The sequence below is a fragment of the Lates calcarifer genome, unplaced genomic scaffold (assembly GCF_001640805.2).
Source record: "Lates calcarifer isolate ASB-BC8 unplaced genomic scaffold, TLL_Latcal_v3 _unitig_1631_quiver_445, whole genome shotgun sequence".
Lineage (NCBI taxonomy): Eukaryota > Metazoa > Chordata > Actinopteri > Centropomidae > Lates > Lates calcarifer.
Genome location: NW_026115660.1, coordinates 44388 through 64786, shown reverse-complemented (window position 1 = coordinate 64786; position 20399 = coordinate 44388). Strand labels below are relative to the sequence as shown.

Genomic DNA, 20399 nt, shown 5'->3' with positions numbered 1-20399 from the left:
TGAGATTTGCTCGACTGGTGTTTATAGTGCTGAAGTGGTAAAGATGTGTTAAACGGTGTTAATGTGTGTGTTTGTGTATTCGTTCCCGCAGGATGTGAAGGTGTGATTACTCACTCCAGCTGGGGAAAGAGGCAGAGGAGGCAGTTAGGGAGGGAGAGAGGTGGGAGGGAGAATAAATCTACAAATAGTCCACACAAAAGAGATTTCTACTCTGCAGCTGAAAAAAACCTTTGGAGTTGAGGCATACCTGTGAGACTGTGTTTCCTCCTAGAGACAGACGGATTGGGCAGTTTGATTTCAAAGCACCATGTATCTGTATTTGTGGTGTGGGTGGGCGTATTTTGAGTGCCAGCTAGAGGTGGAGAGGAGACCGGTTCCCTCCTGTTGTGCCAGCTGGTGCACCTGTTGCAAGTCTGGTCGATTGACTCAGAAGAGGGTCAAAGGTCAAAGCACATCCACCCACTGACGGAGATGGCCAGATGTCCTGTAAAAATCTGCAGTTCTGGTTTTGAAGCAGTTTTTAGTCCAGTGGAAGATTAGCTGTTAAGTACTTTCACTGCATCAGAACCAGCCCTCATGCTTTTATTTCATGCAGAAAAGACATTTGAAGTCATCTGTGTGTCTGTTCTGAACAATTCAAACTGACAGACCTGCAGCTGTGAGTCTGCTCGATGGCAGTGCTGGTTCATCGGTTCATCACATGTCACACCAGCAGTCATTTTGTATGACATGATGTCAAAAGCTCTGAAAGCTTGCTAGCTGGTTTTGCAATTAGAACTCACTCAAATGTCCTGAAACTTTCCAATTTCCTGGAAAAAGTTTGATTTCCATCAGTGGCAGCAGGGCCTCATTAACCTGTTAGGAGGGCCTGGGGCAGTATTGTCTGGTCCCTGCTGACTTGTCATACTCTTCTCATCTGTTTCCTTCACGTGCAGTGAACATTGTAGAATACATATATATTCCTGTATTGAAAGATTATTTACCAGGGTTTTCCTGAGTCAGTTGAGGTAGTGGTCTGAGGCAGTTTGGTTCACATGCACCATTTTAATACAATACAACAATATGAATTGACATGGATTTAAAACTAGATACCAGCTTCACTTGATTGATAATCCAGCCTGGAAAAGCTCAGATTCCATTTATGGCTGTGAATTGAATATGAGAGTTTGCTGTGCCTCACACATTATGTTTACATGCAGCTCTGCAGATTGTCTGCTTCACCTCAACGAAAAATGACTTTTATACAGGACCGACTGAGTCAGCAGTTCCTGTGAGTGAGTGGCTGTTCAGCTTCTCTCTGTTTGTGTAAGTGTTGTTGTTGATTAGTAACTGAGGGGACAGAGCAGTTTAATAAAGGGGTTTGCTAAAGTTGATGCTACAGGTCACAACTATGTTTTCCAGCTCATATTACAGCCCCCAGTCCTGCTGCAGAAATTAAAAATAAGTAAACAAATAATCCTGTGCTGTTTATGCACTTATCTAGTTCTTATTACTCTGGTGTGTCCAGGAAAGTGCAGCTGTACTGCCATCTCTTTTCCTTTGTGTTTCTGTAGCACTAAGGTAAAATGACACACAAGCTCTCTTCCTCTATTGAGGTGAACTTGAGCCAAGCACATACTTCACAGTTTCCCCCGGCGGCTCCAGTGGCTGACAATAGGCAGAGAGCGCCGGGCAGCTCTCTGGTGTAAATGTGTTTGTGAACCTTGCTCCGGGTACACTTCCTCTCTCTCAGCCTGCTGCTGTAAATAAGAGGAGTGTGTGTTTTGTGTGTCTCGTATCCCAGTGATGTGTCTGCGTGGTTCTGGGCTTTACTGCTGACTCCTGTGCTGCTGCTTTGATTGAGGAGCTCCCTCAGGAAGCCCTCAGAGTGTAACCATTTATGCTGTAAATGGTTATATATGAGCGTTTATATATTAGCCCAATGAATGAACCAAAGTCTGTGGGGAATGCACCATATTAAAACACACAGCTGAAACAAGATAAAGTGGACGGGCTGAGACGGAGTGATAATAAAAAATCAATGTAACACAGACATTTGATGAAAATACACTGATCTAAGGATGTTTTCTGTACAGATTGATCCTGAGTTTGGCTGATGTTAATTATCCTTTTCTACAAAATGTAAACTGTTTGATTTGAGGAATAAAATGAAAACGACTGACTGACTGATGCTCAGTGTGAACTGTCCCATGCCTGGATACTGGACAGTATGATTGAATGGTGTGTGATTGTACGAACAACACGACGGTCCTGCTGCTCTCTGAGCCATGACTTCAGTTGTTTTTTAGTTTTCTGTGTCGGACACTGACGAGTTACTGTTTGATATTTTACTTCATATTCATTCATTCATCTTCTTTGAGTTCACTGAAGACAAATGAATGGTTTATGATTTAAATAATCATATGTGTATTCATTTAATCAGTGAAATCAGTTATTCAGGTTTTCTCTTACTTCTCTCAGTTGTTTTCAGACGAAGCCTTTGTTGGTTTGTTTTGTTTATTCATCACTTCGCTGGCACTTCTCTTGTTTTTCACCTTTATTAGATGAAAGAATGAATTCGTTAGAACCAATGAATGTGTTATTGGTGAAAATAATTAAAGTGTGCTTTTAGATTTTCCTGCATCGTTAATAACTACATGTTCATGCAGAATTTTAATATGGACTCTCACAGAGTGTGTATCAAAGAGCATTAGCTTCTGAGTCCACTGGGCATCTCCTTAAAAACAAATGCTAAACAGATGCTGAGGGAACTGCTGTTCAGGACACTTGTTGTTGCTAAGCAACTACTGGAAATCTGTTGGAAATATGGCACACTTTGGCTAAAAGTTGTAGTATTTTTAACCTTGATTGCTCCCTGTGCTGAGTGCTAAAAACATGCTAATCATCAGCAGCATCAGGACGGCTGCAACAGGGTTCCCAAGAGGAAGTACTGAGATATAGATGCCAGTGCTGTGTAAAAGGCTTCCCTGTGGACACTTTGCTTCAGAGGTGTATTATGATATTTAAACACCTCTTGTAACAGGGAGCCAGTGTTTTAAATATGCTGTTATAAACTGCATGCAGCATACAGATGCACCCATCACAGCAGTTTGAGTTAATGTGTACAGACAGTCCTGCTTACTTTAAGGTAAAGTAACTGAAGTTAGGGAAAGTCCAACAAATCGTATTCAGCTTCTTCCTCATGTGAGTTTAACCAAGAGTGTAGAAACAAGCAGTAAACAAGCAGACAGCTGCACATGAAAACCATTAAAACACAATGTGTTGTTTATTGGACAGCTGAAGGTAAGAAACCTGGAGTAAGGCTGAGCCAGGCTGTTACCTGCCGTCTGCACGTCCCAAGAAATATGTTGAAGGGTTGAGGAGACCCTGTTTTTCCATCTAATCTCGGTACCCCGTGTTCTGTCCCAGCATGCACTGGGAGAACAGCAGAGACACCTCCCGGGCAGGTCGCCGGTCGATATCAGAGCTGTTTCAGATACGTTCACCAAACTCTGATGTTGTTGTTTCCCAGCTGAGGTTCCCAAAAACAGCTCCACCTCCACTGCAGCCACAGTTACATAATGGTTCTGATGCACAGGGGTCTTCTTTATATTGGAGATACCCAATGTACAGACACACACTGACAGATCGGTGTGTTCAGTGTGTGTGTCCATAGCACTCGCCTCTCTGTGTGCAGTAATTTCTGTGTATCTAGCTGTCCTGCCAAGAACTGAATGGACATTTAACCCCACTGCCTGCTGTTGAAAGTCTGTAGGGTAAATTAGAGAGCTAATAATAGAGCAAGCTATAGGGGGAGGTATATTCTGTGTTGTGTGTGTGTGTGTGTGTGTGTGGTCACGTGTTAATGCAGTTGCTGTCCTGTCGCAGCTGAAACACCAAACTACAGACCCATTACACAGTCTAATGCTGCCTTCGTTTTCAGAGAAGCCTGTGGAACCAGACACACTGAAACATCAAGCTTCATCTAAAGATGCTGAGTATTAGTATCATGTTTATATGTTCAGAAAAAGATGTGATTAAGGCCACAACTAATGATTATTTTCAGTCGATTATTTTTTCAGTTAATCACTAAGTTTATAAAATGTGTAGCTCATAGCACGTGGGTTGACGGTTTGATTCCCCCACCAAGCCTTCTTATCCTAAAGGTGGATTGGACACAGTGAATGTTGATATAAGCTCTGTGATAAACTGTGATAGTGTTTCTCTTCGTCCCAGCCAACACATGCTGGCATAGGCTCCAGCTCTCTCTGTGAGGCTAAACAGGAGAAAGCTGGCAAACAATGAAGATTCACCTTAACTGTGTTCCTCTGTGAGCTGTTGTTTGAGTGCCGGTGCCCTTGTTGCTGCCACAGAATGACAGCTTACTCAGCTTGTTTGTGAGTTGGACAATATGAGTCTGGGTGTCCAGGAACAGATCGATGTAACCCCCCCACCCCCCACCCCTCCCTCTCTGTTCATCAGAAACACAAGGTGGATCTGTTCTACAAGGTTCGCCACGTGATGATGGAGCTGATCGACCTGAGGAGGCAGCTCCTGTCTGGTCACCTGACGCAGGACCAGAGCCGAGACGTCAAAAGACACATCACCGTCAGACTGGACTGGGGCAACGAGTGAGAATACACACACACATTCACACATATACAGGCTTTATACACACTCTTACACACACTGCAAAGTTAAGATTATAAGTTAACTAGCTAACGTGCCTTGTCTGACAGGGACTCAGGTTAGTGGCAGGTGTGTGCTGCACTCTGCCTTTTGTAGCTGGTAACATATTAGTTACTGTGACAATAGATCTACTAAATATCAGCATCACACCAATTTGTAATGTTATTTAGATGATTATTTTCCCCCTAAACACAAATACCATATTTAGATTCCAATGGTGATGAATGAAAGACCTGAAAATGAGAGAAACAGGCTGTGACATAGTTTTAAAAAGTTTGATATGTGTTCAAGTCATTCATTTTATTGACTTGAAGTATGAAAACCACAAATATCCTATGCATAGATGTGTTGATGTTTGAGGATGTCCTGCCCTCTAAATCAGTGCTACAGACAGCGGATCAATGTGCCCCTCAGACACCGACACAGGGCAAATAAAAGTGTGATTGGAGGCAGGTGGATGAAGCCGTACACCAGTGGCTGAAAAGGCTCATGGGAGCTTGTTGAAAGGCTGATAGAAAACAGATGAAATGGAGAGAAGTGGTCGGCTGAGTTGGGATTGAGTTATTAATACTGGAGAACTGAAGGCTGGGCAGACCAGGACTGTATCACGGGTTATTTAAAGCTCCTCTCTGCGTCTGTGGGGACGAGACAGACTCTGAGGTGATGTGGAGGAGGAGCAGGAGGAAGATTATCACTGTTACTGTTAGAATATTTGCATACTGTGGGGTAATTTCAGTTTTTAGTTGGACCCAGGAACATCAATATTACAGACACTGAACATAATTTTAGTCCTTACTGTTGCTGCAGTAATTATTGAAGCGAGTTCAGATTTTTTGACACACGTAGGAATTACCTGCTCATGGTTATAATTAATGCAGTAATGTCAGATGAAGATATTGGTGTCAGACTGAAAACCAACAGAGTGAACACAAATAGTTTCATACAGTCATCTCAGCCCAGTCCCCAGCTGCTGAGAGAAGTGATGTGTCAGACAGAAAACCAGCAACAGGCCGGGCAGCAACATCAGTTTACAGCCTGAAAGCTAGTTCATGCTGAAAGGTTGCATGATGGGAAAACAAGCTCCATTGCATCCTCTCAGAGACACCTGATTTCAGGTTGTTTCCATTTGTTCTGCTCGTTCCTTCAGACAAAATGAAAACTGAAGACTGTAGAGTTAATTACTCTCGTTAGTCAGTCAGTAAAATAGTCAAGCTGTTTAGAAAATCAGTTATTGGTTTTATTTCATCAGGAAGCAACACTTTGATACCTCAGAGGTTTGCTGACATTGTCTGAAAAGATGGTCACAAATAAAACGTAATGGCCGAGACTCTGAGCTCTCAGCTCTTAAAGTTTATCTGCTGGGGAATGAGCTTCCTCTGGATCTTTGGTTAAACAGAATCTGCCCTCCCTCCTGTGTCCCTTCAACAGTCAGAGGCATTTAGTGTCTCATTCACAGTTTAAGGAACCATTTGACTTGTTTTAGGAATATTCTGCTCCGAGTGTTGAAGACCAAGGTCAGTGGCCTTTAGGTGAACGATGTGGTTGTTGAGACGGGAACACAAAGTGATCCTGAGGAACAATATCACTGCAGGCCACATCTAAAATGACTTTAATATACTGTGTGTGTGTGTGTGTGTGTGTGTGTGTGTGTGTGTGTGTGTGTGTGTGTGTGGGTGTAGGTTTCTGTATCCATATCAGAAATGGCAAACAAGGTTTGTGTGGAGGTTATATAAAATACACTGATGTTGTTCTCTCTCTCTCTCTCTCTCTCTCTCTCTCTCTCTCTCTCTCTCTCTCTCTCTCTCTCTCTCTCTCTCTCTCTCTCTCTCTCTCTCTCTCTCTCTCTCTCTCTCTCTCAGACACCTGGGTCTGGACTTGGTGCCAAGGAAAGAGTTTGAGATGGTGGATGAGGAGCAGATAAGCGTCTCCGATCTCTATAAAATGGTAGGCAACGGTCAATTCATCTTCATTTTGTTCAGGAAATCTCAGCTATTCACACACCTGGGTCGTAGATAACAGTGGAACAGTGGAGCACCAAGTAATTCTAGCTGAGGTAAGAATATGTAGAAATACCCAGTAATCTTACATCTCTATTATGAGTGCAGCACAAGATAAACACAAACACCTCACGAAGACTAATTTGAATATCCATTCAGAAGGATGTGCACTATTAAAGAGAAAGGATGAAGAAAGTCTTGTTTCATTCTGATTAGAGATGGGTTCCAGCAGATGGTTCCACTTCCACAGGTTTAAAGGATAACTCCAGTTTCTGTGAACCGTCACAAGTTTGTGTTTGAGTGCAAATAATTGATCAGGACAAAACTGTTTGGAATCAGTTCTGTATTGAACAGTGAACCCAGCCAGTTTCTCTCCAGAAAATATCAGGACATGAAAGCAAAAACTGTGTCGAGTCAACTGAGATAACAGAGATGTAAATGGGTCATAACAACAACAATGAAAGATAAAGTGGTGTTTTTTAAATGTAGATAGTAATGTCACTGTCCCACTGTATTTGCACTGAGTCTAACACTCAGCTGTGGTGGTTGGACGTTGGTGATTGAGGGTTGGATTTGGGAATGTCTTGAAATTAGAGTTGGTGGGGAGCTTTAGTTTCAGATCAGAGAGCAGGCTGGATGCTGAGCTTTGAAAGCCAGACGCCTCAGCAGCTGGTGAGGTAATCATGGAGTGATTGGTACAGATCAACAGCCTCCTTTCTTCAGATCTAAGTCTAATCTTAAACTATGCAGTAAACATGTAACCCAGTGCTCCTGGGTGTCCTGCTTTTATGACAATAAAAAGAAATGGAGAAATAGATGTATAATATAGAGTTATAACCAGGAGAGGATTTGTTGTTGTTGTTGTTGTTGTTGTGAATCAGGCGCCTGTTGGTGTGTTTTGATTCGCTCTCCTGCTGGTCGTCCCCTCATTTCTCCTGTTAACAACCTGCAAGTCTGATTTAACCTCAAGCAACTCGACAAGCTTTGAACAGCTGGATTTGGGCAGTTGATCCCATTTTTCCCTGCAGATCCTCTCAGACTCTGTCGTGTTGGAAGGATAATTAAAGCAAACAGGGTGCACCTGGCCACAGTCTAAACTAAACTGTCTGATTACTTATGGAAATGAGAAATCTCAGGCAAAACATTTCTAAAAACATGTTTTCACTTAGTCAATTTTATCCATTTAAAATGAACTCTGCAGCACATTAAAAGGTGCAAGTACTGTAGCCATTGTTTATACAGAATAGCCCTTTATTACAGATCATATGCCAGGCTGACTGAGCCTCAGTTTGTTTTCCACAGTCCTCTCCTGGTGGATCCATCAGGGAACTTTAAAAGTCTCACAAATCAACCCACACACAGTATCAGCTGATGTAAACGTTATCTGAACCAGTAACTGTGAAATTACAATCCTCCTCCTGAAAGATTTATGACCCCTTAATAATTTTGCTCACAACCATATAAAGTTGTGAGTTTATTAGGTACACCGAGATGAAACTAATGCGTTCTAAAACAACAGTCCTGCAATAAAAGCAACCTTCACAAAGGTTACAATATCCAGTTTTGTCCACCTCAGTTCAGTACAGTTCATCAGCTGCACAAACTACACGATCCTACACTTCAATCAACACTTTCCCAAAGCAGTTTCAACAAAAACTGAACTTTATAACCTTCATGAAGGAGCACTGTTGGGTTAAACTGCATTCTTTTTAACCATGTGTAACTGGGAGTATATCTGTGTAACTGTGTCTGATGTTTGAGTTACTACGCTGCTCAGCAATGACCTGAAAAGAGTCAGTGTCAGAGGCTCAGGATTTCCTTTCATCTTCATGTCACTGAGGTGTATCTTATCTCTTACAGCTGATGTCACAGGGGGTATGAGAAATATAACCAATATGTTGTTCTACATGCGTCTGTGTTATGGATTCAGAGGGATGTAATATTAAACAGAAAAAACCTGGAGCTACTTAATGTCGGTGTGAGCTGCTGCAACGTGAGGAGTATTCTTGGTTGTTCATGGTCTTAGAAATACTTGATGTTCTGTGTCTTACATCAGTCCTGCTTTAAATAGCTGAGCTGTACCAGTCAAACACTGTAGTCGTGGTGATTCCCTCTTTGTTCTGTTGCCTAGAGACTGATGTGGAGAGAAGGAGGAAGAAAGAGAGACAGAGAGATCAAGTGGTAAAGTTTGTAGAAGTTAGGACGGAGGATGGGGAACAGCAAACCTGCAGGAAGACAAAATAAATATTACAAACATCTGTCGAGTGTAATGTTAATATTTTCAGTTACATCAGACTAGAGAATGAAGAACAAAAACAAACAACGCAAAGTTACACAGACAAGAGACAGATAATGATCATTCTGAGCGTTCCCTAAATGCATCTGTCGACGTTTATTTTTAGAAATGGAGATGACACGTTTTCCCTGAACCAGCATCAGTTAAATTTGACCAGGGAAAGGTCAAGATGAAGAAAACACAGGATAAAATCAAATTAAACTTTATTGATCCCTGTGGCAAATTTACATCACTGCAGCAGCAGCAGAATCAAAACACAACTGAACTAAACGAACACAACAGCAAGAACAGTCGACTGTCAATATAAACCAACTGTACAACATCATACAGTACTGCTGATCATCTATCAGTGTGTTGGATAGATGATCATAATCAATGAATCATTTTAGCCTTTTCAAGTAGAAATAACAAATGTTTTGTCAGATATAACATTAAACTGAATATCTTTGTTATCTTTATTCAAACGTTTAACCAAATATAGAGAGAAAAATACTGTATAATAACTATCTAAAATAGTAATAGAGTGTGCAATGATTATTAACATATTAAAAATGAATCCATAATATAATGTCCATAACATGCAAATGTGTGTTGTATTTTCCTGAGCCGGTTCCTTCAGATTGAATTTTTCTTTCACCAGCTGAAGCAGAGAAACTTCTCTGATTGGTTACCTGGTAAAAAGTCAGTGTTAAGAAGACGAGGAGAAAGTGGCTGCTGGCTGGTGTTAATTTTCTGCTCAGGTTGGAATATTTGCAGATGGCTTGCATTTGACAGTCATTACTTCAATTCATCAAACAGGTTTTCACTTCTCGCTCCCTCTCGTCTCACACAGCCACTCAAGAGATTTAGAGAGACAAGTCAGAGTAATGAGTCTCTGGGGCGTTTAAGCGTTTTCATCATCTGTGGGAGAGAATGAGGGGAACAGAGTGGAATACAATGGAGCAGAACAGAATAACAGAGCTGGAAAAGATAAGAGGAGGAGAGGAAACAAGGAGATGAGGCTAGGAGAGGAGAGGAAAGGAAATGAGGAGAAAAATGGAACCCAGGGAAAAGGAATAAACAAGGAGAAGAAAAGAGGAAAGAGGACAGGAGGCAAGGAGAGGAAACAAGGAGAAGAGATGTGAAGAGAGGAGATACATGATTATTAACCCCAGATTTGTTTTGTGTCTTTCTGTCCACAGCATCTCTCCAGCAGACACAGTGTGCAGCAGAGCACCACACAGGTAACTGTTTCTTACTGATGCTTCTCAACCTTTCCTTCAGTGTCTGGGTATGTATGATGATATTTATTGCTGTGCAGTTATGATCAGTGTTCCCATAAGGTCTGTTTTTGTCGTGGATTTCCAGGGTGACAGTTCGCGGCAGCGACATGGGGAGCCGTGTAGAGTTCCAGTACCACACCACCTACTGGTCAACCTGAAGAGCTTCACCTACAACAGCATAGGAGAGGACACAGACATATTCTTCTCTCTGTACGACCTGAGAGAGGGAAAGACTATCAGGTAGAAAACACACACAAAACTGCCAGCTGAAACATGGTGACACACACACACACACATCAACACATTCACTGTTCAACAGCAGGTTTTGTCGTCATTTACTGCAAAAGACTCAAAATCTGAGTGAAACTGGAGAAACACAGAGACCAGGAAGAGTCAATGAGGAACCCCGCAAATATGCATTTATAGAAAATGGTTCTCACTTTGAGATCACTATCAGGGCTGACTGAGCGCCGTGCCTCACACTGACATGTGTCAAAAGGTTGTTACATTATCAGGTATTTTGAACTTCAGGTTTTCCTGCTGTGAGGCAGAGCATGAATCAGTGTGTGCACGGCTGTGATTCACTGCATCAAGTTTAAAGTTAGGAAACAGTTTTCACAGTCAAATCACACCTGAACAAGACTTTGACTGAGCTGAAATCACATGATCAGGTAGTAAATAATATTTTGTGTGTATGATGAATAAAACCTAAACCAGATAAACACAGCACAGTTAAAACATCTCTCTCAGTCCCTCATACATGACACATATTAACTTCATAATGTGAAACAAACAGTGGCCACACAGAGCTGCTGTGAATAATACATGACCACCACACACACACACACACACACACACACACACACACACCATAATGAAGGCCCATCAATTATGCATTAGTGGAGTGATCGCAGTTCCAACTAATACAGAATTGCTAATGTCAGTAATGAGGTTGATGTAGGCCCACTGTGTGTGTGTGTGTGTGTGAGTGTGTGAATGTGTGTGTGTTGGGGTTATAAATATGTGGCATAGTGCAGTTCAGTTTAGGGTCAATGAGATTATTATATGCAAATGTTGATGTTTAGCAGAAAGGAGAACTTGTCTTTTGTGTAAGTGTGTGTGTGTGTGTGTGTGTGTGTGTGTGTGTGTGTGTGTGTGTGTGTGTGTGTGTGTGAGTGAGAGAGAGGGAGGGAGAGGAAATTGGTCCCTACAGGAAACAGAGAGGAGCTCAACAAACACTCCCTCATCTTTTTGTTCATTTTGCATTTTGTTTCTCTCGGTCTCTTTATTGCAAACCAGCCAGAGGCTCAGTCTTCTCATAAAACACACACACACATAAACACAAACACACACCCCACCCCACAAATACATTTGACCTTGGCAGCATGTTTTCAGTGTGTAGTCTGACTCAGCATTAGAGTCTAATGACAAGACGTGCTCCTCTGAGATGCTCAGATGACGGAGAGGAGAGGAGAGGAGAGGAGAGGAGGAGGAGGAGAGGAGGAGAGGAGAGGAGAGGAGGAGAGGAGAGGAGAGGAGAGGAGGAGAGGAGGAGAGGAGAGGAGGAGAGGAGAGGAGAGGAGAGGAGAGGAGAGGAGAGGAGAGAAGTAACAGTAACTTTCCAAAAATCCTCCCACCATTAAGATTTAACTCGCCCTCTGCCTCAGAGAATAATTTGTGCAACTAGAAAAACTCCAATGTGTGTTTGTGTCTCTCTCGTCTGTCGCTACAGGCAGACTGAAGTTTCTTTGTGTTTGTTCATGCAGGTGAAGCAATACTTTAAAGCAGCTATAATCAGTGTTTTTATGATAACAGTGTATGAAATGAGAATGTGAAATCAGTGTGACGGTGTGAAAAGTGTTGCTCATAGTGATGAATCTAGTTGAAGTTCCTCTGAAGCTGAATCTGCAGCTCTACTCGGCTTTACAGAGCTTTATAGAGAGCTCATTGTTTATCTGTCAGGACCCAGGACCCTGCTCTGGTTCACTCTGCTCTCATAGCGCCATTTTCGGCCGCAGCAGGCAGCTGAAGCAGAAAACGCTGTAAAAGTCACTGTCCACTACCTGCTCAGCAGCAAACAGCAGCTGGTGAACTCAGTGCAGCATTTAGCAGCACAGGACACAGACATTTCCCTCAGGAGGTGGTAGAGATAAAAACAGAGCTAAAGGAGAGGGAACACTGGACTCAGTTTCAACACAAACACGATTCCAAATAAAGATTTCTCTCCATCTGCTGGATATAGATAAGCAGCTATTTGCTCCTTTAAAAGCTGATGAAGTGTCATGACTTCTGAGCTTTGTTACTAGTATAAAGATTTACACATTACAGCAAAGACTTGCAATGATTAAGACATTACATGAAATATAATGTCCCCTGCCTACATCTGGTTTCTGCTCCAACAGGACTTAACTTTCCTTTCAAGCTTCCGAGTAGTAAAGACCTTTCCTCTCATGGCAGCAGAGCACTCTCCTCGTTCTGTCACTGGCTTTAAAAGCTCATCTCTACAGGTGTGACTCACAGGAGCCTGTTCTCACTGAGTCATTACCCTGTCTCATCCTCTCACCCTGATTTTGTTCTCATCAGAGAAATACAAACCCTCTCTTTGGCTTTTGTACTTTTCTGCTCCACAAAAACGTCTTACATGATTTTACACTGATCACTGAGGTGACGTCAGGTGGAGAAATCTATGTGTTTGTGCAGCATCATTGGCTGTAATGTAATACAATGAAATCAGCCATTAAGTGTTGAATCAAGGTTAAATTGAACCAGCTTCACTCTAGTGAATGTGATAGAACTAACACCTGTGTCATGTGTTTATGTAGAAGCAAACTTTTGAGTGGAACTTTATCCAGTCAGTGTATCACATACAGACGCTGGTAATGACTGTCTCTGTGCTGGAGGCATTTTATTTTCAGCTCGTCCATCCTATTCTCATGAAGGTGAAATCTCAGTGACGTCCTGAAGGGATTTCTTCAAATGTGGCACAAAGGTTCACTTGGACTGAAGGATGTGCTAATTAAATTTAGATTGTCGGGAACAGAGAGGGAGATTGTGACCATGTTTCCTGAAACTTGACTGTTTATCAGAGGCACACAACCATCAGGTGGTAGTTCTAGTTTAGAAATGATACGAGGGTACAGTCAGTAAAAACATAATGTAAGTTATTACATTTTTTCAGACAGTCCTTTTTGGTAAAGCACTAATGTATGTTTAAAGTTTGTTGGGGAATATATCAGAGAAATGTCCTGAAATTTCAGCCAGGAATCAAACTTGTTGATGTCGATCTTTCCGAGTCTGAGGCCTGAGGTGATGAGGGAGGGTGAGGGGGAGCGTGATGGATATTAATGACAGCCAACATCAGTTGTACTGTAGACAGCAGGGTTGCAGGTGTGAATCCCGTTGCGGTGTGGGAAGTGAATAATCCATCTCCTCTCTCCTCTTAACTAAAACCCAGAATGCTCCATGCAGTGAATCTGCTCTGCGGCTGATAGTGGAAGCTTGTTGTTGGTCTGGTCAGCCCCCATGTGTGAATTTTAATAACGTGTTTAGACAAATTCCTCTGGATAAATAAGGTTGAAAGGCGCCTGGTCACACTGACTGTCAGCGTCTGCTGTTTTTCCTCTGCTGCAGATGTGGTGCATTAAAAAGATGAATGGCAACAGAGGGGAAATGATTGGTTCCTATGCATTTCCATAAAAGTGTGTGTGCGCCTGTTGGTGTACAGCATGTGTGCACGTGACCGAGTGCATCCATGCATACATCTGTCTACAGTATGTTAGTGTGTCTACATGTGCACATGTGTATCCATGCATACACACTAGAATCTGTGCATGTGTGTGTTTGAACACATTTGGATCAAGCAGGACGTTTTCTGATTGTATCTGCGTTGTTTGTGTTGCCTCTCTCATATTGATGTAGGCATAAAATAGTGTTAATAATTCAACTCTGCGTGTCTGTGTGTGTGTGTGTTTGTACAGTTGTGCCTGCTCCCACAGAAGGCAAATGACATTAGTTAGCATGTGTGTGCATGTATTTTGTGTAGTTGTGTGTAGGTGTATGTAGTTTCAGTTTGAGTAAACCTTATGAAATGAGGGCAAGAAAAAAAGACAACCAATAATAGCAATGAAACCGGAGATACATCTAAATGTCAAAACCACTAAACTCCACTAGTCTCCATTCTACACACACACACACTGACACTTTCTTTCTGTTTGTGGAGAAATATGTATTTATTCTCTTTTGTTGTATTTGTTTAGTCCGTGTTATCTCCAGGGGATTAGAATAAACTGTTTACTTTAAAGAGAGTCAGACATAGTTTGTGTTGGAGGGATTTGTCGCTCCACGCTGCTGCTGCTGTTTGCAGGGACACTAACAATAACCTGAGAGTTGGTTTTTATTGTCGGGCACTGTAAGCTGAATGAGCCTGTGTGGAGAGCTGTTTTTCTATAATGAGATGCAGAAAATGTATGTGGAATTCAATCCTGCACTGATGAGACAAGAATGTGAAAAATTCTAGTTGTTTGGAAATGATAGACACGATAAAGCCAGTGACTGATTGATGATGAAATGTTATTATAGACAGGATGCTTTGAAATACTCAGCCAGTCAGTACATTTCCTACAACAACAAACAACAGTAATTTCCTCATCGACAAATCTGATGAATGAACCTGAAGCAATAATGTTCAAACACTTGTTATTTTTGTACAAATGAATAAATGAATCAGACCATTTGATATCAACCACTGACTCACTTCTAATTAATGGTTCATAAAAGCAGAGGAGCTGGCAGATATCTGGAGGACAGTACAGGTCCTGTCCAAGTCCAGGCTACAGTAGATCAAGAACAAGACAAAGAATTAGAGCCTCAACTCTCATGTTCCAACAACTGGATCATTAGTTTTTAATTTTCTTTAGAGAGAAATAAAGAGTGAAGGATGAAATGACACAGAGAAAGAGCGAATCAGTTAGCTCTAAGAAGAGATAGTTTAAGATTTCCTGCCTTACAGTGATGGTAAGACTAGTTGTCCTTCATTATCTTCATGGTAGAGAGCGAGAAGACTCAGAGAGTTTCTACAGGTGAGCATTAGAGACCTGAACTTAAAGTGAGCAGGAAGACGACAGGTTGTGTCTTTACCAAACCTGTTACAGCAACATTTTCACATCAAGCTGAGTCATGGCTGTAGTTGCTTGCTGTCATGTACGCAGTACAACTGTAAGGTAACTGTGTAAGTGAAAGATCCTCAGATGCCGTCATATTTTCCACATTGTTGTTTTCACTTGAGGTTTGACTGGAGCTCTTTTAATGATGTCATCTCATGTGTTTCCTCTTCTTCTGTGGTGGTCTAATGGCACTGACTGGAGAATTAACTCTACCAACTGTTTATCTCAATGCCCCCAATTCAGTAATACAGGAAATTCATTTAAAATTGATGGGATGTTACAGATTTCATGACTGAGCACATTCTCTTTAAAGAGAGTCTGTCAAGGACAAATATCAAGAACTTAACTGAGGAGTCAACAAATACAGAAAGAGAGAGAGATTTCCTTCACTGACGGTTAGTTGGATCTTTTCTTTGAATAACTTTATTGACTTCAGAGAACACAGAACTGTGTGTTAGTGTTTGGGTCATGTGACGCTCTGGAACAGTCACTCACACTAAATCCTGTGTCAACTTCTCCTTCTGTTACAAACTGTAACTTATGGGAGATGAATGGGTTCTACGTTTATTTAGTGAGCACAGGTGGAAAACAACACTGTCTGTTTTCAGGTGCATCTTCCTCAAAGCCTGGTGTCAGTAATATAATATGATATAAATGTCAGTGGATTAGTGTGCGCCACACACTCTTTTCAGAGTCACTTATGATTGGAGCACAATGCATCTGAGGCTTAACTGTGTTAATGTCAAGCACGGCATTATTGAATAAAAGCATGTCAGCTTAGTCACATTCTCCTGGATAAATATGGGTTAAAGAACAGAGTCGCTGACACCAGCAGACAATACTCTGCTGTTCCCTGAAGCGAAAAAGGCTGAGACATGCTGCTTTAGAGTTTCCTCACTGCCAGTTCTCCAGGGGGAGAAGAGAGGAAGCATGAGGAGAAATCTGAAAGAATTTTATCTCTTTCAGAAATCCCCCCAAGGAGACTCAGTGAGGGCAGCAGGGTAAATTGCGAGTGGTTATGACAGAGTTTCTTAACCTTGGAGTCAGCCTGAGTGGGGTACGCTGATGAGATCACAGCCATTTCTAAGACTGACGTGATGATGTTTGGCTTAAACACTGACTGTACCTCTAATCAGAAATGTAAGTTAGAAAGTCAGAAACTGCCCTGGTGATTATGAACTGGGGACATAAAAACTGGATGTTGGACCAGAAAGAAGAAGCTTGATCTCTAGGAGTAAGACAGTAACACAGTAAAAACCTCTCTGTGGTCAAAGGCACCTGGTTAGAGGACATGTGGCCTTAAACCTTTGTCTCCAGTTTCAGACAGCTGTTGTTCTGATTGTGTTTTACAGTGAGAAGTTCATGGTGAGACTGAACAAAAACGGAGGGCCGAGGAATCCAGAGAAGGTGGACAGGCTGTGTGCACTCTTCACGGTAACACACACACACACACACACAAACAATGTAAAGCACACGCTCAAAATGCAGGTGGTTGAACTAGTTTAAGCTCAATGCTGAGGAACTAGGAGGAAGAAGATACAAGTAGGGATGCAGCGCCCCCTATTGCTCTGTCAGGGAATCAGCCTGCAGAGGATTCAGCTTGAGTCACAATCATGTGCATCAGCAAAAATTCACAAAGCACCTGCTGTGGTAAACATCTTTTCATTGCTATATTATGAGGAGGAGGACAAAAGCTCCTCCAGTTTGCTCATGCAGTTCTATGAGTGCATCAGCAATTATGAAAAACCCATTCCAGCAATATTAGTTTTAGCTTTTAGTAATGCAGCAAAACACACTGGGTTTGTGCAAAGCTGATTCACAAGGTCGAGTGGAAACACAAAGCAAAGAGACAACAACAAACAAGAGACCTTTGTTGTGTCTCTCCCTCATTTCCTGGTGTCTCTTTAATAAAGACATAAAACCCCCAAAATATATATTTAAAAAAAACAGGTAAAACATGACAGTTCATTTCAGTTGCTGTTTCAGTGTCAGGGGCAAATATTTAAAAGGACCTGCAGCCCTGTGTTTCTACATTGTAGGTTTGAACATAAATCTTGTTTGCTGTAGATCATCTCCTCCCTCTCTGGCTTTTCTTCTTCTTCTTCTTCTTCTTTAACTCACATTTTCAGTAACTTTGTGTTTTTCTCTTTCTCTTGGACTCTGCAGGATCTGAGCAACAAAGACATGAAGAGAGATCTCTATATTGTTTCACAAGTCATCAGAACAGGTAAGATTGTAGTTCCTAAGGTATACAGTATAACATACAGGAGGGAGGACAAAACCTCTGCAACACCTACACAGGAACAGTCAACAGGAGCTGATGAAACATCTGTACAGCTAAAATCTTCTCCTGTTTTCTAAATCAGAAACATTTCTGTTTGTATTCTGCTGGATGAATGTGATCTACACACACTCTTCCTGTTTCAGGCCGTATGCTGTTGAATGACAGTAAGAAGGGCCCTCCACATGTTCAGTATCGCCGGCCGTACGGCTGCGCCGTCCTGGCCATGAGCGACGTGCTGCAGACCATCTCTGAGCTCAAAGAGGAGAAAGACTTTGTCCTTAAAGTCTACACGTAAGTGGCTGCAACACACACACACACACACACACACACACACACACACACACACATACACCATGATTATTTTCCCATTAAGATGGAGCTACACAAGAGGAGAGTTAAAGCAGAGTTAAAGAATCATACAACTGCTCCCCAGATGTATCATGTGACAACAAACTGACAAAACTATCAGACAATAACTCACCAACTGTTTAAACTACATTTATAACCACATTTATAACTTGCTTTAACCTACTAAACTTTACTTTTAGCCCAATCGACTCATTCTGAAGATCTGCTGATTAAAACACATTTTATACAACACTAAACTGAGTCATCAGACCACAATGAATCAAATACAGTAGCAGTACCAGCAGGTACAAACCAGACATTCAACTTAACGTAACAGCTCCTTCATTTTAAATAGAGCAGAGAGTGACAGCACAAAGTCCAGGATCAGCAGCTTCAAGAGAGAGCACTGCATGTTCACACGTACTAACTGTAAACAGCATGGAAGAATTCATACACACACTCACACATGGCTCTGCGATGACAGTTTCTTTCAGCAGTAGATCTTATTCCTCTGATGTGAACGTGTTGTAGTGAGACATGTTAAAAATAAATGTTAAAGATAAAGTCAGAGCTGGAAGAAGACCAGAAGATTAAAGACAAGTGAGAACGGCTGCATGAAATATCTTTTCATATCTTATCTACCTTTTCCTCTCTCTCTTCCCTTTGTCTCTTTATTCTGAACATCATGTAAGACCTCAGCCTCTCAGTCTCTCTCTCTCTGACATTATGTAAAGGAGAGAGAGAATCCCATAAGCTACAGACAGCCACTTCACTGTTTTGTCACTGAGCAGTCTCTGCAGTCTTACAATGCCATCAGCACTCTGCCATTCACACACACACACACACACACCACACACACACACACACACAGTTGATGGCAGACATGAGGATATCCCCCTCGGCTGAAACTTCAGAAGACTTGCCTCCAGGAGCCCTGCAGTGCTCACAACGTGATGCAATAGTGACTGTTTGTGTGTGTGTGTGTGTGTGTGTGTGTGTGTGTGTGTGTTGCCTTAGCTGAACTCCTGAGGATGGTTCATGCTTCTCGGGTGGTTACACATCCTCAGTGTGGACCCCGGGCGTCGTGCTTCTCGAGCTTCTTGAGACGTTGACGTGACTAAAAAGTGTTGGTGCCACATGACAAATCAGCAACAACATGATAATAAAAACCACAGGAACCAGCCAGTTGTTCCTCTTCATCTCTGTCCAGCTGAATCTGGATGGAGCGCCGTGCCTTCAGTACAGCTCAGACCCTGGTTTAGCTGCTATTATATAATAGAAATTGTATGCACTTTGTTGCATCCTCATCCACATGGAGCATGAATCAGCCTTTTCATAGTTTTTCATGTCAGCACTTCACATAATAACAGAGAAGTTACTACTTTCTTGAAATGAACCGGTGTGGAGTAAAAAGACGAGACCTTCATGTTGTTGTTGTCTCTGAGTAGAAAAACGTTTCCTGTTCAGTTTGGACTTTTGTTGTTGTTGTTGTTGTTTCCAGGTGTAACAACGAGAACGAGTGGTACCAGATCCATGAGAACATCATCCGCAAGTCCAGCACCAAATACACCGCCCCCAGCACCAACTACGGTAGGACAGACGGACGGACAGTGTGTGTGTGTGTGTGAGCTCTGCACACTGCTTTGATTATGGCTGGAAACAGACATCTCTCACACACACAAGTTGGACACACAAACACAGAACTCATAATGTCAGTTATAAAACAATCACACAAACTTCCCAGGAGCGCAGCTCGCCATCTGACTGACATGTGCGTGTCATCACTTGACATCAGCTGGAAAATCGTCTTAATTGGTGTCAGTGAAGGGGCCTCTCAGCCTCCTGTGAACTCCTGTGGCCCCAGAATGAAATCTCTCAGACATGTAGCTGCAGTTCAGGATCAGCCTGAGAGGAGTCACTCTCACTTTTATCTTATTTCAGAGGTGACAGGATGAATGCAAACCTGTTTAACACAGTTAACAGCTCTTCCCTCTTTCCTCTGCTTGTCAACCCTTTGATCGCTCTTTCTGTCCTCTGTTTGTCTGTGCAGGTCTGATCATCTCCCTGCAGCTGCTGAGAGGCGACATGGAGCAGGTTCGCAGAGAGAACCCGCTCATTTTCAGCAGGGGGGTGGCCATCACACGCAAGCTGGGCTTTCCAGATGTCATCATGCCAGGTGAGTCACATACTGAGCCACATGTGCCCTGTCAAGGCACGACAACATGTCCACCTCTGTCCATTTTCAAATGCAAGAAAAAGTGAGCAGTAGAACTGATTCCATGTCTGTTTGCATCAGTTTTTATCGTATTATTTTTTTCTTATTATTAACTAATATTTATAGATAAAATAACAAATAGGCTTCGAGACGTTTTTGTTCAGAAC

General features: G+C 42.1%; 2 protein-coding genes across 2 annotated transcripts in view; one reads left to right on the top strand and one right to left on the bottom strand.

Annotated features, from left to right (window-relative positions):
- LOC108889745 (dedicator of cytokinesis protein 3-like) overlaps positions 1-20399 on the top strand; it is a 144103-nt gene that overhangs the window by 93282 nt on the left and 30422 nt on the right. Inside the window, 9 exon segments of the mRNA XM_051067373.1 lie at positions 4462-4610; positions 6528-6612; positions 10143-10184; positions 10309-10463; positions 16738-16819; positions 17552-17612; positions 17813-17960; positions 19519-19607; positions 20068-20193. Coding sequence (XP_050923330.1) covers positions 4462-4610; positions 6528-6612; positions 10143-10184; positions 10309-10463; positions 16738-16819; positions 17552-17612; positions 17813-17960; positions 19519-19607; positions 20068-20193 — 937 coding nt within the window.
- Positions 1-20399, bottom strand: part of dynlrb1 (dynein, light chain, roadblock-type 1) — a 231357-nt gene that overhangs the window by 201658 nt on the left and 9300 nt on the right. The window lies entirely within an intron of this gene.